Source organism: Rana temporaria, chromosome 5, assembly GCF_905171775.1.
Source record: "Rana temporaria chromosome 5, aRanTem1.1, whole genome shotgun sequence".
NCBI classification, from domain to species: domain Eukaryota; kingdom Metazoa; phylum Chordata; class Amphibia; order Anura; family Ranidae; genus Rana; species Rana temporaria.
Window position 1 is genome coordinate 277,552,744 of NC_053493.1, and position 25,200 is coordinate 277,577,943.

The following is a 25,200-nucleotide window of genomic DNA, read 5'->3' on the forward strand; positions in this document are numbered from 1 at the left end:
TAGCAGGTGACTTACCAACCGCATCCTGCTTTCCGGATTCTGATAAGAAAGCTTCCCCTAAAAATACCATAAAATACAAAATTATATATAACTCCAATTACAAAACAGGATGACTGGCTAATAAAATATGTTTAGGTGGAACTAAAGCCGGTTCTCTTTTCAGTTTTAGTGGGGAAGATTCAGAATATTAGATGTTATTGCCTTCTGCATCCTATTAAAGATTTCTTCTCATTTTCTGTCCAAGTAACAAAGGGAAGTGAGGGTATTTTGGCTACTAATTTAATAAGGGGCATGGAGAACCTCAGTTGTATGGAAAATTCTATGGAACTGAATTTATTCATCCCTGAGAAGAGACTAATAAAAGATAAGACTGCTTTCTAGAAATATACAGTCAGTCAATCTATTAAATTCAGAGTAAAATTGTACCACATGGAGGACAATCTTTAAAGACATTAGCACAATGTTTGTGAGCAATGCAAACTTTTTAGTTAGCCAATAAATGGTGTCACCCTAAATTCAATCTTCCATTTTGTCGATGGCTAACATGGTACATCACTCTGCTTACACATACAGAAAATATTCTATGCTGTAATCTATATGGCTGTAAGACTATATGGCATAGGCCTCGTACACACGATAGGTTAACCTGAGGACAACGGTCTGATGGACCGTTTTTATCGGTCCAAACCGATCGTGTGGGCCCCATAGGTTATTTAACCATAGGTTAAAAAAAAGCCAACTTGCTTTAAAATGAATCTATGGATTCCTAACCGATGGGAAAAAAATGATCGTTAGTAGGCACGTCCATCGGTAGGGAGGTCAGAGCGTGCAGTCTTCTCTGAGTGGGCTGTGTCCCTAATTAGAGCTGCTCTCTCTTCGGCTGAAAGGAAAAAGGGGAGGGGGAAGCGGGAAAAATACACAGACAACCCACAGCTCTCCCCTATGACAGCGCCACTGCCGAGTTCTCTGGTAAATGGAGCAGCCCTGTCATTAGCACTACTGAGCACCGCTGTTGACTGCGTGCGGGAGGAGGGCACAGGTGCTTTTTTTCTGGGGGGCCGATATATATATATATATATATATATATATATATATATATATATTAGGGTTTGACAAATTTGCATGGAATCTAGGAGCCAGCTAAAAAAGTTGGGAGCCAAAAAACGAGCCCCGTCCCGACCAGCTCGCACGCAGAAGCGAACACATACGTGAGTAGCGCCCGCATATGTAAACGGTATTCAAACCACACATATGAGGTATTACCGCGATCGATAGAGCGAGAGCAATAATTCTAGCTCTAGACCTCCTCTAACTCAAAACATGCAACCTGTAGAATTTTTTAAACGTTGCCTATGGAGATTTTAAAGGGTAAAAGTTTGTCGGCATTCCACGAGCGGACGCAATTTCGAAGCGTGACATGTTGGGTATCAATTTACTCGGCGTAATATTATCTTTCACAATATAAAAAAAATTGGCACAACTTTACTGTTGCCTTATTTTTTTATTAAAAAAAGTGCGCTTATAAAGACCGCTGCGCAAATACGGCGTGACAGAAAGTATTACAACAATCGCCATTTTATTCTCTAGGGTGTTAGAATAAAAAATATATATAATGTTTGGGGGTTCTAATTAGAGGGAAGGAGATGGCAGTGAAAAATTACACATTAGAACTGGTTTTACTTGTAATGCCAACGGCCACCACTAGATGGCGCCAGGTCACAGAAGGAAGCTTGGGACTTTACAAGGTCGCAAAGCCGCGGCCTCAATTACCGGCGGTCGCGGGGGCGCACGGAGACACAGGATCCTGTGCCTCCGTGCGCCCCCACCTCCCCCGCTGCGGCCTCAATTACCGGCGGGTGCCATGTCACAATTTCTTGTCCGGATACACACACACACACACACACACGCAGGTGTGTGTGGGGGGCTGGCATATATACAGGTGTGTGTTTGGGGGGGTTGACATACAGGTGTGTGTGTGTGTGTGGGGGGGGGGGGGGTGATAGATAGATAGATATCTATCTATATGTATGATTGAGGCGGGGCTGAGTGCGTACAGGTGAGGTGGCCGGTGAGCGGATTTGGTAGGATGGCCCGTGGGCAAGCCATGGGGAATGTTGGTGGTCAGACTCGGAGGGGGGGGGTACCTAGGCCCAAAGCTGTGTAAGGGGCCCAAAAAATTGATGGCTGCCCTGATCATCAGAACTGCCAACTCCTTTGTCTTATGTTGTTGGCGGATAGCTGCGGTAAAGGGGAGTTGGGGGGCTGCAGCAACATTTGCACAGATTATGTGGGACCATTGTGCATTGTTCTAGTGGAACTTCCACTTTAAATGATTACTACTAATCGTAAATGTAATATAAATGTACATTGGAACCTCGGATTGCGAGTAACGGTTAACGAACATTTCGCAATTCGAGCACTGTATTTAAAAAAATCCTTACTCAGTTTGCGAGTGTTATCTCGTAAAACGAGCAGGATTCAAGTCAAAGCGGTGTGCAGTAGCGCGTTTTGCCTGAGGTGGGTGGGTGCCAGAGCCGGGCGGAGCCGAATGACGCCAATCAGAGCCAATCGGTGCTGTTCGGAAATGCTCTGAAAGACTCGGCAATATACCGTTCCCAAGCCTTTCCAAGGTTTTCCAAGGTCAGCCGAGCTGTCCTCTGGCCTTTCCGTGCGTTTCCAAGGCTCTCCGGCGCCCCCCACCTCTGGCCACATGCGGTATTGTATGCCATTGAAGTCAATACGGAACAAATTATTTTCATTTGCAAGGACTTCAATGGGGAAACTCGCTTTGATATGCGAGTACTTTGGATTACGAGCATTCTCCTGGAAGGAATTATGCTCGTAATCCAAGGTTCCACTGTATTTGTATTTTTAGGTTTTGTGTCCAGCAAATCAAAACATAAAATTGGAATTGTATTTTGAGGATGTTGGATTGATAGAATAACAGTGTGACCTTGAATTAGAAGATGCCCAGCTTTATTCCATTGTGGAGAAAGCCGTAGTGCGATGGTGTAAGAGAGACAAGCTTGAAGTAAAGCTGGAGTTACTCTTTCAGGACTCTCCATCTACGAAAAAACAATACATACTACTTTAGTACTCTCAATTCAAGGAGAAAAATATAATTGTTGTACTCTTTTTCTTGGAGTCTATTTGGGGACATGGAAAGTTATGGCCCGTACACACGATCCGAATATCGTACGAAAAAGGTCAGAGGATGAATCGTACGATAATCGGATCGTTAGTACAGAGCTTTCGAGAGCCGATCATGACAGTTCATCCGATATTTTATCAGACATGCACGAAAATTTTCCTCGTACGATGCCAGATCACACGATTTTCATTTAGTCAGTACAGTTGTCGTCCGAATATACAATACAAATACATTACAACACATGACATCACTTCCGATTTTTTCTTCTGTCGTACGAGAATTTTCATGACTTTAATTGACTATTTAATTTCTATTTGCGACTATAAAGCGAAAAAAGTTGTACGATCTGTTGTACGATATTCGGATTGTGTGTACGGGGCATTAGTCACCTTCAGATTATATGGTCGCCTAAAGGAGGATTGAACAAAAAATAAATAAATTATAATCCATCTCAGGATAACCCCTCCTACCTGCATGTCTGTTTTGTAGCAAAGCAGTACCAAGAGCATGATTGTAAACCTGTGTCTCTCAATGAACTCCAAGAAAAGGATTTTACAGCAAAGTATAAAAATACTATTTTCGTTCTTATCCACTGAGGGACACTGGAAGTCATTCACCTTCTGAATGTCCAAAAGCAGTCTGAGGGGTGGCCAACACAGCAAACAAGAAAAGGTCCAAGAAAACTAGGAACTACTTGCAGCAGAGCTGACTGAAGGACCTTATGCCAAAGCTGGCATCAGATGAAAAAAATCAACCTGGTAGAGCTTTCAAATAAAGGACCAGGTGGCAGGCTTGCAAATCTGGAAAAAGATGCACGATGCCAAAAAGTCCAATAAGGACTCAAAGTGCACCTTGACAGGAACCCAATCTTTAAGAAAATGAGCTTGGATAATCTCACCTACCTAGAGATGGTTGAACAAGAAGCAAGTGCACACTTAAAGTGGGTGTAAACCTTTACATATATCCAGTGAAGTGAACAGCCTCAGATGATACACAGGTATGAAACAGATCTCAGTAGATACGATTTACATGTATATCTGCTGTCTTTAGCTTGATATACACTTTAGAAAGTGCAGATCATGTTAGAATTTTCACTTCCTCATTCTGCACTGTGAGAGAAGTCTTGGATTACACTGGGAGACAACTGATTGGTGGAAAGGCACACACAACCCCCTCCAGATAGGCAGAGACTTTCAGAGCCGTCCTGTCCTGTAAAGCTGCTTTCTGCAAATTTATAGCACACACCCTGACACAAAATTCAGGCTGGTTTTATCACGTGTTGGAGAACTTGTCAAAAGTTATCATGCTGATAACAGAAGAACAGAGCAGGAGAAGGCCACAGGACTTAGTGTTTTGAAGAGAGATAAAAAAACAATGCAGATATATGTGCCCAGCTCAAGTTTCATGAATCGGGTTTGCATCCACTTTAAGCGACCGTCTGATGCAAAAAGGAAATCAGTTCATTGAAAGAAGCGCATACAGACACTAGAGATAAACTTCCCTTGGGTGACTTTGAGCCAGACAGAGGAATGGTAGAACAATGTCCTGGTTGAGGCAGGAACTACCTTAGTCAAGAAGGAAGTCCTAGGCCTCAACTCCACCTTGTCCCTATGTAAAACTAGAAAGGCTTCCTTGCAAGATATGACAGCCAGTTGAGACACTCGCCTTGCAGAGGTGATAGGTACAAAGAATGTGGGAAAGAATGGAGAGTACTGTGCCTGATGGGTTTAAATGGCAAACACAGAAAAATGAACAGGGGGAGCATGGGAGACTCCCTATACAAAAAGGAATGTGTATATATATATATATATGTATATATATATATATATATATATATATATATATATATATATATATATATATATATATATATATATATATATATATATATAACCAGTTACACTTACCGGTAGCTGTATTTCTGGTAAGTCTTACAGGACGGCACCCTGAGAGATGACTGGCTTCTCCTGACAGGAAACACAATCAAAAAAGAGGTTAAAAACCCCACCCCTTCCCGTGCTCCTCAGTTTGAGATAAAGTATGAACCCACCAGTGCACGGAAAAAACAACACAAAAAAATATAATACAAACCAATAATGTATCACAAGGGTGGGAAGTAGGCCTGCCGTCCTGTAAGACTTACCAGAAATACAGCTACCGGTAAGTGTAACTGGTTATTTCTCTAGTCGTCTTCCAGGACGGCACCCTGAGAGAGAAGCAAGTAGCTTCAGGCCTACCTTAGGGCGGGACCACTGTTTGCAGGACCTTTCTCCCGAAAACCAAGTCCTGAGGTGACAGTAGGTCGACTCTGTAATGCTTCAGGAACGTGTTCTGACTTGACCACGTCGCTGCTTTGCAAATCTGCTCCACCGAAGCTCCGGCCCTTTCTGCCCAGGAGGTTGCTAGAGACCGTGTGGAGTGTGCTCTAATATTAGGAGCTACCTTACAGGCTTGTACATAAGCTAAGGAAATAGCCTGCCTAATCCATCTTGCAATAGAGGCTCTGGACGCCTGAAGGCCTCTTTTCTGTCCCGAAAAACAAATTAAAAGATGAGTAGAACGTCTAAAGGCCGTGACGCTCTCTAAATAAGTTAATAGACATCGTCTTACATCCAGACAATGAAAGGAAGCTTCTCCTTCATTCTGGGGGTTTGAACAAAAAGAAGGGAGGATTACCTCCTGTGACCTGTGGAACTTTGTCACTACCTTAGGAAGGTAAAGGGGGTCCTGACTTAGAACTACCCTGTCCTCAAATAAACGAAAAAATGGCTCTTTAATAGAGAGCGCCTGCATATCACCTATCCTCTTGGCCGTTGTGATTGCCAAGAGGAAGGCGAATTTAAAGGTGAGTAACCTGATGGGGATAGTGTCAATTGGCTCAAACGGAGCCTTGGTAAGTTGATTCAACACTAAAGAAAGATCCCAGGGTGGAACCCTAGGGATATGAACTGGGGACAACCTGTCTCTGGCTATAAGAAACCTTTTGACCAGGGGGTCCAGGGATAGACGTCTATCCAAAAAATACGACAAGGCTGCCACCTGAACCCTTAGAGTCCTTGTGGCTAACCCCTTGTCTACTCCATCTTGGAGAAATTCTAAGATGACTGAGGTCTCCTGCTGGGAAACCTGTCTCGCTGAGCACCAGCGAGAAAAGATGCCCCAGGTCTTGGCATAAATACGTCTAGTGACTACCTTCCTACTGGCTAGAAGCGTGTCAATAACTCTCTCGGAGCAGCCCTTCTCCCTCAGGCTCCGCCTCTCAAGCACCAGGCCGTCAGTTTGAAGAAGCTGGGCTCTGGGTGATAAATCGGACCCTGACGAAGAAGGTCCACCCGGACAGGGAGAAGTAGGGGAGGCGACACTGACCCTCGCTCTAGAGCGGGAAACCAGGCCCTCTTGGGCCACCAGGGTGTGACGAGAATGAACTTCCCTACTGCTAGATTTACCTTCTCTAGGACTCTCGGAATCAGGCTCAACGGAGGAAAGGCATAGGCTAGCTGAAACCTCCATATCTGTGCCAATGCATCCACCCCCTCCGAGCCGTTTTCTCGGGAGAGAGAGAAGAACCTCTTCACCTTCCGGTTTGCCCTGCGGGCGAAGAGATCTATCTCTGGGTTGCCAAAGTGCTGGCATATTAGACTGAAAATCTCTGCATTTAGTTCCCATTCCCCCTGGAGAATGGGATGGCGACTTAAATAGTCTGCCTCCAGATTGAGGGTCCCTTTCAGGTGTACTGCCGAGAGCGAGATAACTCTCTGCTCGGCCCAGCCCAGGATCTCTAGGGACAAGTCTAGAAGGGTGCGAGATCTGGTGCCCCCCTGATGGTTGAGGAAGGCCACCGTGGTCGCATTGTCGGAAATGATCTAGACCTCCTGGTCCAAGATTCTGTCCTCGAATGCCTTCAGAGCCTCTCCGACCGCTAATAGCTCGCGGTAATTTGAAGAGGCCCCCTTCTGTCGTTGTCCCCAGGTACCCTGGGCACGGAGATCGTCCAGATGTGCGCCCCACCCCCATGAGCTGGCGTCCGTGGTAATCCTGACCGGATTGGTCTGGCCCCACGACAGACCTTGCTGTAGGTTCTGTGGGATGAGCCACCAGTCCAGTGAGAGCTTCACTGGTTCTGGGAGACTGACGCTGAGCTCTAGGGATTCCCTTTTTCCGTCCCAGGAGGAAAGAAGGAAAAATTGGAGGGGTCTGGAGTGGAGCTGAGCCCACGGGACTGCTGGAATACAGGAAGTCATTAGACCTAAGACTCTCATGATGTCCCTGAAGGAGGACTCTGCTCTTTCCAACGTTGATCTGACCACTGACATGAGACCCCGGATTTTGTCGTTGGGTAAAAAGAGCTTCCTTTCCAAGGAATCTATCAGAAAACCTAGATAGAATTTTTGCTGTTCTGGAAGGAGAGAGGATTTCTCCCTGTTGATGATCCACCCCAAGGACTCGAGGGTAGTCATTGCAGTGGCCAGATCCGCAAGAAGGAGATCACGACTTTGATTGTATAGTATCAAGTCGTCGAGATAGGGGACTATCGCTATCCCTTGTAGGTGTAGGAAGGCGATCGCCTCCGCCAGGACCTTGGTAAAGACCCTTGGACTGGAGGCCAGTCCGAAAGGAAGGGCAGCAAATTGCCAATGCTGCACTCCCTGGGCGGAGGTGATCGCGAACCTGAGGAACCTCTGATGCCCCAAAAAAATCGGGACATGGAGGTACGCGTCTCGTAGATCGATGGTGACCATGAATACCTCCTTCAGTAGGAGCCTCCTGAGGCTGTAAATACTCTCCATACGAAACTTCTTGTGGAGAAGGGAGGTATTCAGGGGCTTTAGATTTATAATTAAACGAAATTTGCCTGAGGGCTTGGGAACCACAAAGATGTGGGAGTACACTCCCAACCCTCTCTGGTACACAGGGACTGGAACTATGACCCCCTGTTGTGCCAATTCTGCGACATTTTGCAGAAGGCCTGCTGATTTGAGAGGGTCCTTGGGTAAATGAGTCAAAATAAAGTTGGGAGGGGGAGGGGGAGGCTGACGGAACTCTAGTCTGTACCCCTCCCTTACAATCTGGAGAATATGGGGACTTTGAGTAATACTCTCCCACCTGGGAAGGAACTGGGAGAGTCTTCCCCCGACCTTCACGTCATTTGGCGTCTTTGTCGCTGGGTTTGGGATTGGAAAAGAGGATACCTCCTTTTTGCTTTTCCTTCCCAGCACCCCAACGTCTGTTGTAAGGGGGCTTCTTCTCTGAGGGACGGTTCTTACCTCCAAATCCCCCCTGGGGGCCTCGAAAAAAATCTTTTCTTGTTTTGTCTAGGCTTGGTAGGAAAACGTACCCCTTTTTCTGAGGATCTGGTCAGGGCCTGGTCCAGGCCTGAACCGAAGAGCAGGGAGCCCTCGAAGGGAAGACCACAAAGGCGGTTTTTAGACGCCAGGTCCCCGTTCCACATTTTGACCCACACTGCCCTTCTGGCAGAATTGAGGAGGGCTCCCGTCTTTGCGGTAGAACGGACTGTTTCTACAGAGGCGTCCGCTAGATAGGCTACTGCGCTCCCTATGAGCTGAAGGGATTCTAAAATTTCCTTAGAATCTGACCCCTGGGACACATGTTCCAGCAATTTTTAGATCCAGGAATTAGCATTCCTAGCAACACAGGCCGAAGCCAAGGCGGGGCTCAAGGCAGCCGCGTTAGCTTCCCAGGCCCTACGCAAGGAGGTCTCTGCCCGCCGATCCATAGGATCCCTCAAATTGCCTGTGTCCTCGAAGGAGAGGTCCGACTGCTTGGAAACTTGCGCGAGTGGAGCGTCTAATCTAGGAACTTTGAAAAATCTTGATTCCTCCTCCTCCTTAAAGGGGCAACGCCGTTTCCAGGTCTTGTACCTTAAAAGCTTTTTCTCTGGCTCTGCCCATTCCCTAAGGATGATATCCTTCAGGGACTGGTGTACCGGAATTGCTTTGGCCTGAGGTTTAAGCAGGCCCTGGTATAACCTATCCTGTGTAGAAATTATTTCCGCAGGCTGAGGAATCTCCTCAGAGGCGTACACTGCCTCTAGGAGGCCTTCCATATCGTCAGCAGCAAAGACATATCTGCCTGCCCTAGCATCCTCGCTTTCTTCCTCTGCCTGGCCAACAGAGCCATCCTCCTGAGGAGGAATCTGAGTCCTCAGAGTCCGATACTAAGGAACCGTGGGATTCCTGACGGACTCTAAAAACCTGTGAAGAGGAACTCGCTTGCGAGGAGGGCCCTGCGATAGGGGGTTCAGGTTCTTTGCTCTTTAAAGACCCCTTGAATTCTTTGAGTGTAGAGAGCATCTCAGATTGGACCTCTAGAAACCCCTTAAGAATTTCAGAGGTCTCCTTCCCTGCTAATTTAACAATGCATTTGGCACAAAAGGGTTTGGAATAATCTGAGGGTAGCTTGCCACTACAGTAGCCACATTTTTTGGAGCGACTAGTGTCCTTAGCCGATCGACTAGCACCCCCCTGGGCAACACATTCCTCCCCTAAGGAAAAAGGAAGAGTACACAGGCATGTTTGTAATACTAAGGAAACCATTACAAAGTCCCAGCCCATCATACCTGTAATCAGGAGCACTCACCCCCTGTGGCCTCCTCCGCAGCCAGGGCCATAGCAGACCGAACCTCTCGCTCCATCGCGTGAGGATGAAGGCGCCGCTCTCTCTTGGCTGCTGCCGTGTGTACACGGGTGTCTCCGGTGCTGTAGGGAAGCCGAGACTGGCGTGCTGGTGCTGGAGCGCGCCATCTTTCACTTGAGCCGACCCGGAAGTGACACGCGTACGCGTGACGTCATCGCCCTGCGCCGCCGGCTCTGAGGGACGCCGGATTTGGCGCCGAATTCGAAAAAACGGCAATGATGCCTCCAGGACGGCCCAGTTACAGCCCCAGCCGCACAGAAAGGCCCCCATCACCGGAGAGAGCGTGACCCTCAAACCTCCAAGGTAAGGGGAAAGCTCAGGGAGAGAGTGGATTCGCCCCTGGAGCTCCAGGATAGCCACCTATCCCCAGGAGACTCCAGTACTCAGGGGGGTTTCTTCATCTTACATGGTGAGGCCCTCCTGAGCATAAAAAGGGACCCCCTAGGAAGGAAAACAATTTGCCAAACCCAAAGGCTACCCAGTGCCTGCGGTTTAGTTCCCAGGGGGAGACCACCAGCCCCAGGCCTTAGGTCAGGAAAAAAATAAACGTTTCGCTGTGGGGAAACACAATCAAGAACTGAGGAGCACGGGAAGGGGCGGGGTTTTTAACCTCTTTTTTGATTGTGTTTCCTGTCAGGAGAAGCCAGTCATCTCTCAGGGTGCCGTCCTGGAAGACGACTAGAGAAATTTATATATATATATATATATATATATATATATAAAATAGAAGAGGCCAATGTTCTCTTAAATAGGGCAGACACCAGATCTTTCATAATGCCGAGAGTGAAGGTGAAAGGTGAAAGTTCATTCCACAGAGAATCTCCGTGTGTAGAAGCTCTGAGACACTGACCAACCAAGTATGCCCCCATTATCTGTTGATATACCTTAGGAGAATACTTCCTAACTCTTAACCATTGGGGTTGCCCCCCCCCCCCCATACATGTACACGTGTGGGTACCTACACACAAAAACATTGATTGCATTACACATGTTACACATTACACACCAGAGTGAGAGCAATAATTCTAGCACCAGAGCTCCTGGGTAACTCTAAAATGATGACCTGTACAGGTTTTAGAGTATTTTTTACTGAGATTTTGCACGAATATCATGTAATATAACAAAGTGGAACTACCTTGGGACTATTTTATTCACCAGGGTGTCTGCGTTCAGAAAATATTTAATGTATGGGTGTTTTACATAATCTTCAGACGTGTGCAAAAAAATGCATTATCAGTGCCAATTAGTACCGCCTATTGCTGTCTATCAGTGCCACATATCAGTGCAGCCTATAAGAACAGTCCATCAGTGCACATCAGTGAAGGAGAAAATAGTTGGAGGTGACCACTCTAGGCAAGTAGCAAGAACACAACAAAGATTAGCATTCCACATGACTCTTTGTGATGCAGGAGCAACAGTGGGAAGAAGCTTTTTCAACACTGAATAGTGAAAAAGAGCACCGAGCTTGCACCTGTGACACTCTACCCAGGGAATGGCATCATCACTCAATACAGCAACTTTAGCCCCTTTTTGCTGAATCCAGTGAAAAGCAGGAATTTTAGGTGCCCAAGTACTTTAGTAGATGAGGTAGCTCCTGGTGATCAGCTTGCCTCACCTACTTGGGATACAGAGCAAGTGCTGAGGCAATGCCAATGCCTCTGAATCAAGAAAGTCCTCCACACCTAACCTATTGCTGGCATATCGCATGAAAAGCACTTTACATTGTACCCAGTGCCTGAGGGTAACTTTTAGCTGGATAACTGCAATCAAAAAGACCAGCTCTAACAGCGGTGTAGAGAAGAGTCTAAACTGAAGATGAATTGTTGAAGAATAAAAAAGTGCTGGCAAAAATAGGTTGGCGCTTTACGAAGCAGAGCTGAAGAAAAGAGGGATTATTCCTGTGCTGTCCAACTGTTTTTTTTTTTGTTTTCCAATCCTCTTGTAGGCGGCAATATAACCCAAAAGGTGAATAACTTCCTGTGTTCCTTCAATGAACAAGAAATAAACAGAAGTTATTAATTACCTACAGCAGAATGACAATTTGAACAAGAAAGCAACATTTCTGTTTAAAAAGTCATGCTTTACATGAAACTTTATACAGGATACACAATATCTAAAAGATTCTTACTTTTTCTTCAGCCGGTTTATAGCATGGATGTAATTGCACTTCAGAATTGCACCCCATGTGCAATGAAATCATAGTTTTGTCCAGGAGAGGAGACTAAGATGTTGCTCCGGTCTAGACAATTTGCTGCATCCTGCTGTACTAGAATTATTCCTCTGATGCCCACCCTTGGTGAGATCATACAAAATTAGAGTGCATGGAATCTATGATTGATTTCCAGCTGGCCAAGAAGCAGTTGCATACAAAAACACAGATATTACTATTTTTGGTAGATGCTAGTCAGACATGTATTAAAACAAACATTTAACTCCGTTATGTTTTCATTACAAAATAAAAAGGCCAAGTTCACCTTTTTTTTTCTAAAATCGGCTCCCCAGTGTACCAATATAGCATTAACCAGCCTAGTGGTATTCCCGAATGTGGCTCGGGGTGGAATTTCAGTGGCATTAGCGGTAACTCCGAGCCACACTCGGGTTTGCATCGCTGGATCCTGGAAGAGGTTACTTACCGTGTCCCCGGGATCCCGCGATGTATTTCCGCAGTGTACAGCGGCCGGATCTTCCGCCCGATACACGGTGTGCCCTGGATTCCCTTCCCTGCGAGCGTCGCGACGCAGGGGGGTGGAACCGGCGGCAAATTCAAATGTATAAAAGCACAAACACACTGATACAATTGAATCCTATTGGAATATAATACAAAATAAAGTGACCTTAGATTGCCCCCCAGGGCTTTCTCCAGTGCCCTTGTCTGCAGTTTTACTGTACTTTGTGCCTGTAAACTGCACAGCGACCATGGCATCAAAAAAGCGTGCTTCCACCTCAAAAGCGCTATATGACCTGCTGGAAAACAGTGACATCGATACAGAATCGCCTGCAGAGGAGTTAAGTGATAGCGACTCGTGGGGAAGTTCGTCATCAGACGCAGAAAGCGATTATCCTGCAACTGTGCCCAGGGATGTGCGGACTTGGTGCTCGATAGATGGCGGTATGAAGCACATAGCGCCCCCAAGATTTCCGTTTACAGGAGCACCCAAGATTTCCATTTACAGGAGCACCTGGGATCAAAGTGGATGTTGAAGATGACAACCCCTTGGCATACCTCAAAATCTTTTTGACTGATGAGGTTATTGCAAAAATTGTTATGGAGACAAATCGCTACCAGGAGCAACAAGCCGATACCCACCAATGAGCAGAAAGTGGGAACTGGTAACCAGAGAGGACATCTGGAAGTTTCTGGGCCTTATAATTCTTCAGGGAGTGGTGGGAAATGGTACTGGACAACCAACAAATTACTAGCCACTCCTTTTTTTTGGCACAGTTATGTCGGAATACAAATTTTCGCTCATAATTAAATATTTGCACTTTGCAAATAATGAAGACTTTGATGAGAGTTCTCATCCAGCTCCAAAGCTGAAAAAAATTGGGAGATTTATCAACTAATTCTGAAGAATTTCCAGCAGACCTATGTTCCAGACAGAGACATAAGTATTGACGAAAGTCTAATGGCCTACAAAAGGAAGACTTAGCTGGATACAGTTTATCACATCAAAGCGAGCTCGATTTGGCATAAAGTCATTTATGCTGTGTGAATCCAGCACTGGGTACATCTGGAATTCGGTCCTATACACTGGGAAAGGGACCAAATTTATCGAACGATTCAGCAGTTTTGGAATGGCAACCGCTTCCATTCTTTCTTTGATTGAGACATTGCTGAACCAGGGCTACTGTGTAACCACAAACAATTTTAACACATCCCCAGAACTTTACGAGTTCCTTCTTCTGAAAAAGATGGATGCATATGGGCAACGCTGTATCTTGGCCTAGGCCTAGGGCAGTACTTTGCAGGGGGGGCAGCATGAAAAGAGTCCCCGCCGGCTTGCACTACACTTTTAGTGTAGCACCAGTCTTATGAGGTGGACTTGTCCACAAGACAAATCTGTCTGGCGATCCCATAAAGCGGCCACACTGCTGCCGGTATGATAGGGATGGTACAGACACAAGGGACACTGACATGGTCACCTATACTTGGCAGTTAGGTAGTAGGACTCTCCTGCAATTCTTTGCTTGTGTCAGTTGTACATATTAGGGAATCTTAATGTTATTTCTGTTGATTGCTGATGAGAAAAATAAACAGATGGATTTATTTGTTCCTGCCCCCAATCCTTCCTTTGCTCACTGCGTGGACCACATACCTCCATCACTGTGCTATATGTTTTCTGCTGCACCACTGGCATGGTTATATCCTCTTAGTCCTCCATACATTTAGTAGAAATTTATGCTTAAAGTAGAACTATAGGCAACACTTTTTGGATAGAGTAAGGGATGGTTATAGACCCTGTAAATTTAGTTTTTGCCTTCCATTCATTTCCCCTAGTTTCCTTAAACAGGAAGTGAGTAAATCTCTGCAGATGAAGGGAATCTCCCCCCCCCCCCCAGGACTAGTGTCCCCACTGGAAAATTTCAGGTCAGGTCTTAAACAGGAAGGGGTGTGACCTTGACAGGAAGGTGTGGGACCTATTTAAATTAGGGGTTGCATGAGTTAAATCAGGCCTAGGGCAGCACAAAACCTAAATACATCACTGCATATGGGACCGTTAGGGCTAACCGACGTGACATGATGCCAACCTTTGCCAATAAAAAGCTCAAGGCAGGAGAAATAGTTGCTTGGCAGAAAGGAAAAATTATGGCACTGAGATGGCGTGACAAAAAAGACGTGTGCCTTAGGAGTACCATTCACAACACCTCTACTGTCATGCTACACACAAAAGGTGGAAAAGATGTAATGAAGCCACAGGTCGTTTTGGATTGCAACAATACGGAGCAAGTGCTTTGAGAATACAGCACTTGCCCGTCTAAGTTGCAGAGGCGCAACGTAAATCAGATACGTTACGCCCGCACAAAGTTACGCGAGCGTACGAGAATCTGGCCCTTAGGCACATCCATCCACTTTAACAAGCTAACGAAACTAAAGGGGGGGGAGGGAGAGAGAGAGAGAGAGAGAGAGAGAGAGAGAGAGAGAGAGAGAGAGAGAGAGAGGGAGAGAGAGGGAGAGAGAGAGAGAGAGAGAGAGAGAGAGAGAGAGAGAGAGAGAGAGAGAGAGAGAGAGAGGGAGAGAGAGGGAGAGAGAGGGAGAGAGAGGGAGAGAGAGGGAGAGAGAGAGAGAGAGAGAGAGAGAGAGAGAGGGAGAGAGAGGGAGAGAGGGGGGAGAGAGGGGGAGAGAGGGGGAGAGGGGGAGAGAGGGGGAGAGGAGGGGGGAGAGAGGGGGAGAGAGGGGGAGAGAGGGGGAGAGAGAGGGAGAGAGGGAGAGAGGGAGAGAATATATCCACCATTTTATGTTGAATGACAAGATTGAATATTTGAACCGCCATTTTGTGATACTTATTCAACACGTGTTTGTACATGGACTGTCTGCTGCAAAGCAGCAGTGTTATATATATGAAGAAAAGTTAATAAGTTAATAAAGAAGTTATTTTACGCATTTGGTGTGCTCTTTTACCTTACTGCTTCCATAGAACGGCAATAGAGGAATTTCAGAGTAATAGACAGTCTTGTTGGACTGAAAAGTCAGAGAATTCACAATTCTTCTAATGCCACAGCGCATGAGGCACTTTATAGTGCTGCGCCTGCCACAGTGGAACTATTATTCCCTTTAAGGGAAAGGCGATAGCGCTCCTCAACTTGCACAGTAAAGAGCGCATTTGAGCAGCGGAGCGCCGGCATATACCGCCGCGCAGCAACCGATCCCTGAGTGAGCAAGTAAAGACACCTCAGCGGAGCTACCATAGAGGCCATAGAAGCGTGTTTACTCAAACTGCAGCCGACTCTTAAAGCGACAGAACGGCTAAGGCAAGATAGTCACGGAAAAAGCGCCAACCCTCCTGCGATCCCTAGAGAGAGAAAAAGACGCATGGTGGGAGACCAAAGTCCAGACCTAGAGTGCCTGCACCGCCACCCACGAAGAGGCCAAGTACTGCAGCCAGCTAGTTTTCCCGCCACTAGGCCCAAAGCCTGTAGCAGAGCATCGCAAGTCATCACAGAGCATCGCGAGAAGGGTGATCACTGATTGAAAAAAAAAACGTGCAGCAGCTGGGGCGTGGCTTGACACATGGCGGGATAGGACATGTGGCTGATCAGCTCCCGCTCCGGTCCTTCTCTCACAACAGAGCACCACCAATGGATCCACTCCAACCTTACCCCCATGAGCAAGCGAGGCGTCAGCACTACCCACGGAGCTCCATGGACCCAAAAAAAAATAGGCTAGTCCTTCACCAAAAACAGCCTGGATCCCAAGACCACACCAGCTTCCAAGATGGCGGCGACCAGCTCGGTGGCTGCACAAGCAGCACACGCTGCCTCTCAGGTACAGGCCACACAGCTCCCTCACTCTCCCCAGGCCTCTGACCCAGATCCCAGCCATGCCAGAAGCCATTCTCCTACCCCCCCCCCTCCCACAGCCCTAAAGACAGCTGTGACATGGAGGCTGACATCCAATCTCTCCCCACAAAGCAGGACATTGAGTCCTATATAGACAGACTGGACAGATCACATAAAAAGGAAATCACTGACCTCCGCAAGGATATACAGTGGAGCCTCGGCTTACGAGCATAATCCGTTCCAGGAGATTGCTCGTAATCCAAAGTACTCGCATATCAAAGCGAGTTTCCCCATTGAAGTCAATGGAAACGAAAATATTTTGTTCCGCATGGACTTCAATGGCATGCAATATCGCATGTGGCCAGAGGTGGGGGGGGGTGCCGGAGAGCCTCGGAAACAGCCGGAAAGGCCCGAGGACAGCATGGCTGACCTTGGCAAACCTCGGAAAGGCTGGGGAATGTAGTATTTCAATGTCTTTCCAAGCGGCTGGGATCGGCTCCGGCACCCCCCACCTCAGGCCAAACACGGTACTGCACACTGCTTTGGCCTGAATCCTACTTGTTTTGCAAGACAACACTCGCAAACCGAGTTAGGATTTTCAAAAAGCCAGGTTTTGCGATTCGGCACTGCGTCACTTTGACAATTGCGAAGTGGCTCCCAAAAAAAATTGGCGTCCTTTTTTCCCCACAAATAGAGCTTTCTTTTGGTGGTATTTGATCACCTCTGCGGTTTTTATTTTTTGCGCTATAAACAAAAATAGAGCGACAATTTTGAAAAAAATATATATTTTTTACTTTTTGCTATAATAAATATCCCCCAAAAACATATAAAACTTTTTTTCCTCAGTTTAGGCCGATACGTATTCTTCTACCTATTTTTGGTAAAAAAAAAAAAATAAAAAAAAATCGCAATAAGCGTTTATCGATTGGTTTGAGCAATTTTTTTTAGCGTTTACAAAATAGGGGATAGTTTTATTGCATTTTTATTAATTTTTTTTTACTACTAATGTCGGCAAACAACGATTTTTTTCGTGACAGCGACATTATGGCGGACACTTCGGACAATTTTGACACATTTTTGGGACCATTGTCATTTTCACATCAAAAAATGCATTTAAATTGCATGGTTTATTGTGAAAATGACAGTTGCAGCTTGGGAGTTAACCACAGGGGGCGCTGTAGGAGTTAGGGTTCACCTAGTGTGTGTTTACAACTGTAGGGGGGTGTGGCTGTAGGACTGACGTCATCGATCGAGTCTCCCTATAAAAGGGATCACTCGATCGATGCAGCCGCCACAGTGAAGCACGGGGAAGCCGTGTTTACATACGGCTCCCCCCGTTCTTCAGCTCCAGGGAGCGATCGCGATGGGGCGGCTATAAACGAATAGCCGCGCCGTCGTCCCGGATTGCTCCCCGCGGGTTACCGACCGCCGCATGTACCGGGGGGGTCCTGATCGGACCCCCGACCCGCGGAAAGGTGGGGACGTGCATGTAAGCCCATATGCTTGTACGTGCCATTCTGTGGACGTACATGTACATGCGGCAGTCGGCAACCGGTTAACCGCATTACTCGCAATCTGAGGTTCCATTGTAGGTCACTGCATGAAGGATATTGAAATCTCTGTAGAAGAGACAGTCACTAGAATCTCTGAGCATGAGGAGATCCTACAGGAACACACTATACACAATAATATTCGAATTTGCGGCTTTCCAGAGACTGTGGAAAATAAAGATCTGGCAAATGCAGCTACCACCATGTTTAACCAGTTTCTGGGTTAACCCAAAGAATCAGTGATAGAAATAGACCGTATTCACAGACCTGTGGGACCCCGCAACCCAAACCCAGCCTTTTCTAGGAGATGTCATCTCTAGGATCCATTTTCTCAACATTAAAGCTGACATCATGCAGGTAGCTCACTCAAGATTCTAAACAGACTTTGCATATGAGGGAAGCCCTGAGACCAGTTAGAGACGCCCCGCAAGCAAAACAGATCAAGTACAAATGGGGATTCCGTTCCAACTCTCAGCATCTTACAATGGCAAATCGGCTGACTTCCGCATGCTTGGAGACCTGGCTAACTTTCTGGGAACTTTTGAATGACCCCAAATACATGTGCCAGACTGGCCTTTACAATCAGCGACTCCCGGCCTCCCTCTTCACTGGATGGGAAACATTTAGAAAAAGACACGTCCCTCGCTCAAATGCATCCAAATCCTCTGCTAGAAAAAAACCTCCTGCCCCCCCCCCCCCCCCATGGCTGCTGGGGTGACCATCTCTTTTCTATTTTTGTACCCGGGGCTCTCAGAGAGGTGAGAGTGACCCCCTTTTTTCCCGTCATCTAACCCAGACACCTGGGATTTGATAGACATGGCAGCCCCCGAGGCCACCCTAAAGGTTATGTTTCATCTGTATCATTGCTATAAGTTTACCTTGGTTGGTTCATCTAATGGTCAATTTAATGTTTGTTATTGATGCTGCGCGAATGTGCGCGAATGTGCGGGGGGGGGGATCCCTCAGGCTCTCAGCTCACCCCTAGAGACACCTGTGCCACTTCTGAGTTGGACTTTCCTTTAGAACCCCCTGGGTGGTCCACGACCATCAGTGACCACTTTGCACATAGTTATTTAATCTTTTGACCGGGGCGGGAAACCCCCCAAGTAAGTTTTGCCAAGTTCCCCACGTTAGTGTTAGCAGAGCCTTTACTGTCTCTGTATTTAGTGTTTATCTTAGTTCTTTATTATAGTGTCCATTGCTTTTCCCCGTAATGGTCACTAGAGGGAGCAGCTCCCTCACTCTGAAGATCAACATCTTTGGCTCCATGGGGCTAAGGCGTGTATTGCTCTGCTCTGTTCTACCCACACCGAAATTGTCCAATATTCCCTACCTAATGCAGCCAGTCAGGTTCACAGTGCTTTTTTTTTTTTTTATCCTTGCTTCTCCCTTCTAATCTCTTCTCTTCCCCCCCCCCCCCCACCCGAGTTATGATTTTGTATTGCATCAAGCTATCCTACGATATAACCAAACCTGCTGCTCCTTTCCCCATATCACATGGCATCCACCTTCGCACTAAAGATTTCCTCGCTCAATTACAGAGGAAGACACATTAAGTAAGACACAATTACACAAAAATATTTGGATACCGCCTAAATATAGGACACTAAATACAGACACCCACATCATAACTAAGAATTCCCCCTTAATTCCACTAGCTGGCACAATTTTTTTTACACCAGGAAATAGGACACAAGGTAAAATAAGACCAAAACAAGATTTAAGAATAGCGGATGGGGTTCGACAAGATATGGGTAAAAAATTGGAAGAAGCAGACATGATAGGGGTAGTATTCAACTATGCTTCTGATATTGGGACAATTGAAGCAAATTACAGGTGCATGGTACGTTGGCACCTGACGCCAGAGAGAATGAGTAAAATTCACACAAACAACTCTCCGTTATGCTGGAGGACCTGTAAACAAAAAGGAATGAGTACTGGCAGGAGATACTGGAGTACATAGAAGAAATAACTGGGGAAAAGATCCCACAAAATCCCCTGACATTTCTATTTCATGGTACAAATAAAAAAAAAAAAAACACAATATGAAAAAACTTTGGTCCCGATTTCGGCTTAATGTGTCAAAGGGACTAATTCCAAAAAAGTGGTTACATCCAACAAGACCATCTGTAAAAGAATGGATATATCGAGTAGACCACATAGCAAAAATGGAGTAGCTAGGGAGGGACGAAAGACATATGGGATAAATGGAGAGCTTTTAAAACTTCAGAAAAATAGTAGGGGGGGAGGGGTAGGATGGAGGGTCTTAGCAGGAATTTTCTAAAAAGTTTTTTATACGGATACCTATTTGGCCGTTCCTTATTGGAAGCGAAATGGCCATTATGATTGGAGTTTTGATAAAATAAAACAAATAAATATAAGTAAACCTCGAATGATGCGAAACCCTAGCAGAGACAATATAAGCTAAATAAAAGCATGAGCGGGTCTTGAGTTCAGGTGGAGTCTGATGTGGTTTAAAAAAAAAAAAAAAGAAGTACAGAGGATTTGGCACCCCTGAGAAACGTAGGCAATTGCTCTATCATTTTCACAAATCCAAAAAAACGCAGATACTCTTGCTCCAAGAAACTTTCATTCGGATGCGGTGCCACCTCTCCCTGATACTTTACCTCCTCTAAAGGGGGTTTTGAACACGTTACCGCTCCTTCATCCCAGAAGTTGTAGATGATTCAGACATTGACCCTAAAAGGACGCATCTTGTTTTTGAAATTGAAATACATGCAAACGATATTCACAATTGCAAATGTTTATCTCCCTAACCAGGAGCAGCTCCACTTTCTTTCCTCTGACAGTGCGCCTGAAGTCTTTTATACCTTTTAGCAACTTGATCTTAGGAGATAACTTCAACGTCCCCCCTTATCCCTAACTACTAAAACACTGCATCTAATATTGTACGCTCAACGTAAGAGAATTCCCACCTGCCTACTGGCATGTGATGCTGAGAAAGCCTTTGATAGGGTCAGCTGTCCGTTCCTTCAAGCATCCCTACAACAAATAGGTCTAGGCCCTAAGCTATTGGCCAAACAAAATTTCCCTGTTCTCTAACCCCTAGGCAAAAGTCGTGGCTAATGGGAAAACCTCAGGGGCCTTTGAGATTAGGAATGGTACTGGGACAGGGGTGTCCGCTGTCCCCATTACTGTTCGCAATCAAAATTAAACACTTGGCCCAGGCGATTTGTCAGAATGACGACATACACGGAATCCCCATACCCTCGGCGCATAGCAAGTTATCTGTATATGCTGACGACTTGTTACTTTATGTTACACAACCACAAATTGGTATCGCCACCTTTATCCAAGAGCTTGATCGCTTTGGAGCCCATAGTAATTTTAAACTGAATATCTCCAAAACAGAGGCTCTAAATATATCTTTACCTCCAACGGTCGTGACCACAATCCAACAGCAATTCCCTTTCCACTGGCAATCCCAGTCGATTAAGTACTTGGAGACTGAGATCCTCGAGACTTTCATGACATCTATCCTCTGAACTTCAGCCCCTTAGTAAGATTAAATGCTCTCTAGAATCATGGCACCATCTTAAACGATCATGGTTCGGTCGAATGAACGTCCTCAAGATAGACACTCTCCCCAAATTATTATATCCATTACAAGCCCTCCCCATCACCCTCCCCAGTGCCCTTTTTCACACACTCTGCTCCCTAGCGATCAAATTCATTTGGCAACACCACCCCTCCAGACTGAAACATAAAATGCTGTGCTCTATCAGGCTCAAGGGGGGCATTGGACTCGCTGACTTTCAGGTTTATCATGCCTCCGCCATAATATCTAGACTACTTGAATGGTTCCCCCACCCCTTGACCAAATCCTCTACGACCGTAGAGCAAGACATGGCTCAAATGGACCTTCGGTCTCTACTCCGGTCACTGCCATAGACCCGGTCACTGTTGCGTTTGTGCGTCTCCTTCACAGGGTGAAACATACATATTTTGATCCGGTTCCAGGTTTTGCGTTTTCCCACTGGTTCCATCTCCCCGCCCTTACACAGCTTCCGGGGGTGAGATTAGCCTGGCATGGTTGGCAGTGTATGCATTCATCCACTCATTCTTACGGACAGTTCATTATATATCTTCTGAAATCTTTTTTATAAGTATAGGGTATCATACCCATCTGTGTACATATTCATTTTTATATATTTTTTTGATCTTCGAAAAGAGTCATTCATATCAGCTAGTAGGCCAGGACTCATATCTTTCACATCTATCTGTGCTTCTCTAGAAGAAGCAAGACCCATCCTAGACTACTTACAGTCATCTGCATGACACAATCAGATCTCATGGAAAGGTCTATGACAAAAATGCAATACTGATTTATATGTTGACATTTAATATGTTGTTTTCTTTTGTTTGTGTTAATTGTTGTTTTTAAATGTTTGTTAAATAAATTATTTTTACCTGAGGTGTGCTCCTTAAAAGTCCCAAGAGCATTTTTGTTTTTTGTTGTGTGCCGACATGTATAATGACTCTCTTGTTCCCTCCCCTAAGGTTACACTCCTATCCATTCTACATGGTCCAATTAAATCACATAAAAAAGAGCCTTCTTAGAATCTGTCAGCTGCTCGTCATGTCATAACACTGCATTCAAAATAAGCCACACCCCCCCCTTCATAAATGGATAGACATTATTGACACCATGCTTATAGAAGAACTGCAGGCAAAGGTGGGAGATGCTTGGAACAAACACACCAAACTGTGGTACATCTGGCTTCATTACTCCTCCTCTCCTTAACAGGATAACTACATAGGGAGCAGGATTTCTTAGATCTAGATGTATAATGCTTGTTACCCCCTTCCAGTGAAATCAGGTCCCTAATTTGGATAGCTACATCTTCTTCCAGAGTTTGGGATGCAGGTTGCTGGGATTATACCCTGTATGCACCGTTTGTATTCCCCCTCCCCTTTCTGATCTTTCTCTTTGCCCTCTCCTATACCCCCCTCAACTGATTGTTCTTGTGTTTGTAACCCAAAGTGATATGGATATCAAATTATGTTATTGAGAACTGTTTCAAGCACATATACAAAATGTTTGCAACGTTTGCTATACATTGTGGTATTCATTTACCACTACCCCCCCCCCCCCCATTTCTTCATTCTGTACCCCCTGTTATTTGAAAATCAATAAAACATATTCAACATTGAAAAACATGCAGCTGGGAATGTTTGGTTAGGTAGGAGGGTGGATGATGCAGAGTGTGTGCTAATCAGCTGTCCAGCTCCTTACTGTGCCATACCCTCAAGTCTGTCCAGGAAGTAAGGCTTCCTAATTACTAATGGATACGTTTGGAAACATGGATGGAGGACAAGTGAAGTGTCCATATATTTATTGAAAAGCTTTGATATTTTTGCAAAAAAAAAAAGTACATTAATGCTATATTGGTACATATGAAGCTGAAATTTAGGGAAACAAAAAAAAAAAACGTCTTTTCCAGTAGTCTTTCAGGACAGCCACAATGAGAGACATAGGCTCCTCCCCTTCCTCTGGAAACACTGCGCCAGCCCATAAATTTCTCACTTCCCCTGCCGGACTTCAGTTTTTACAAAATCATCTCCGGCTAGCTGGGGAGACACAAGAACACATTAGTAACATACCATCAAAACTCATTACGATGCTGCGTTCTGGTCTTAAGCAAAACCCCCCCAAATCTCAGGGAGGGTAACTAGGGCTGTCCTGAAAGACTACTGGAAAAGACGTTACCGGTAAGTAACTCGAATTTTCCCCTTTTGTCTTTCAGGACAGCCACAATGAGAGGATAAGCGAGCACTTACCAACTAGGGTGGGACTACAGCTTGCAAAACCTTCCGTCCAAAGGCTTGCTCACCTGCCCACAACAGGTCCACTCTGTAATGTTTCACGAAAGTGGAGTAGTTGGACCTTGCAGCTGCCCTGCATATCTGTTCTGGCGTAGCTCCAGCCTTTTCCGCCTGAGAAGCTGCCAAAGCTCTGGTAGAGTGTGCCTTTATCCCTGTAGGGATCTCCTTACCAGCTAGGGTATATGCCTGTCCAATGGTTGCTCTGAGCCATCTGGCAATAGTGCGTTGAGACGCCTGGTAATTTCTGGCCCCAGAAAACAAAACAAATAGTGAGTCTGACTTCCTAAATTCCCTTGTCAGCTCTAGGTAGTGCAGGATGTAGAAATAGAGAACTCCGGCGCTGTCTGATGGACTGGGGGGACTGCAGCAGCACCTGTGGATCTGATCCTAACAGAAAAAGTGAAGTATGGTAGCTGCGCTGTGGGGGAGGGAATGGGAAGATGGAAGTGAAAAGGGAATGTGAAGTAAAGGGATCGTGGGTGAACTTAAACAGTGAGATTAAAAAAAAAATATTTAATGTATCCAATGATACTACAATGAACAATATAGATAAAAGTGAACAAACACCTATAATCCTGTAAAGATTTAACAGTGAAAATACAAAAGTAAAATGGCTACTTCATATACAAACACCAAAAATAGCATAAAATAAGTGGGAAAAAAAATGTGCAAAACTACAAAAAAATCACACATGTGATAAAGTCCTGTCCATAAATAAGGATCAAATCTAGCAGTTCAGTAATTCCTCCACAGAACAGTGTCTAGATAAACACCTCCACCAAAATTGCAATGTGCACAAATGAAATCTTCAGTAATGACACCTCTGATGTGCTGGCAACTCACCTCACGGCTGCTTATCCAAACAGCTAACCGAGATCCTGATCGCAGCTGGATGTGTGAGCTGATAAAACACCTCCTCCTGACTCCTAAGACAGCTCTCAGCGGCCAATGTGTGTCATGGAAAAGAGAAGATATATGCAATGCATATAGCGTGACACTGTGGGGGTACCTCGAACAGGTAAAGATTTGAGAAAATGCACTCACATGTATGAAAGGACAGCGGGCATAAATCCACGAGTGCCGAACTTGTATCCCCCTCAGAGTGTCAGCTATACACGCGAGTGTGTGATCTGATCCTCATACGTCCAAATAGCAAGGCTCAATGTATCATGGGACCATTAAGAAGAAGAGCGAAAAAGACCATAGCGTAACTCCATATAATGGATAAATTTAATAAAAAAACAAATAAAAAAACTAATTTAGGTAGTGAAGTAAAATAAAACATCCACGAGCGCCGAACTCATTTTAAAACTTCAGACTGTCTGTACCCGGTGCTCCAATCCCTACGTATCGTCACATCACGTGACTTCATCAGGGGATAACACAGGGTAAAAGTGAATGTACTTAAATAGTCTCCAGTGACAGGACGGCCGTCGGACATTTTCTAGAAGCCTCCCATAGAGAATCATAGCGGCCATATTGTTGTGGTCCTCAATGATA

At 45.5% G+C, this 25,200-nt stretch overlaps 1 protein-coding gene across 1 annotated transcript in view; it reads right to left on the reverse strand.

The window, feature by feature from the left end:
• The window catches only part of C5H18orf63 (chromosome 5 C18orf63 homolog), a 156,259-nt gene that overhangs the window by 99,672 nt on the left and 31,387 nt on the right, over positions 1–25,200 (reverse strand). Inside the window, exons 5-6 of the mRNA XM_040353890.1 lie at positions 2,954–3,065; positions 16–57 (exon numbers count right to left, since the gene is read on the reverse strand). Coding sequence (XP_040209824.1) covers positions 16–57; positions 2,954–3,065 — 154 coding nt within the window. The remainder of the gene's footprint in view (positions 1–15; positions 58–2,953; positions 3,066–25,200) is intronic.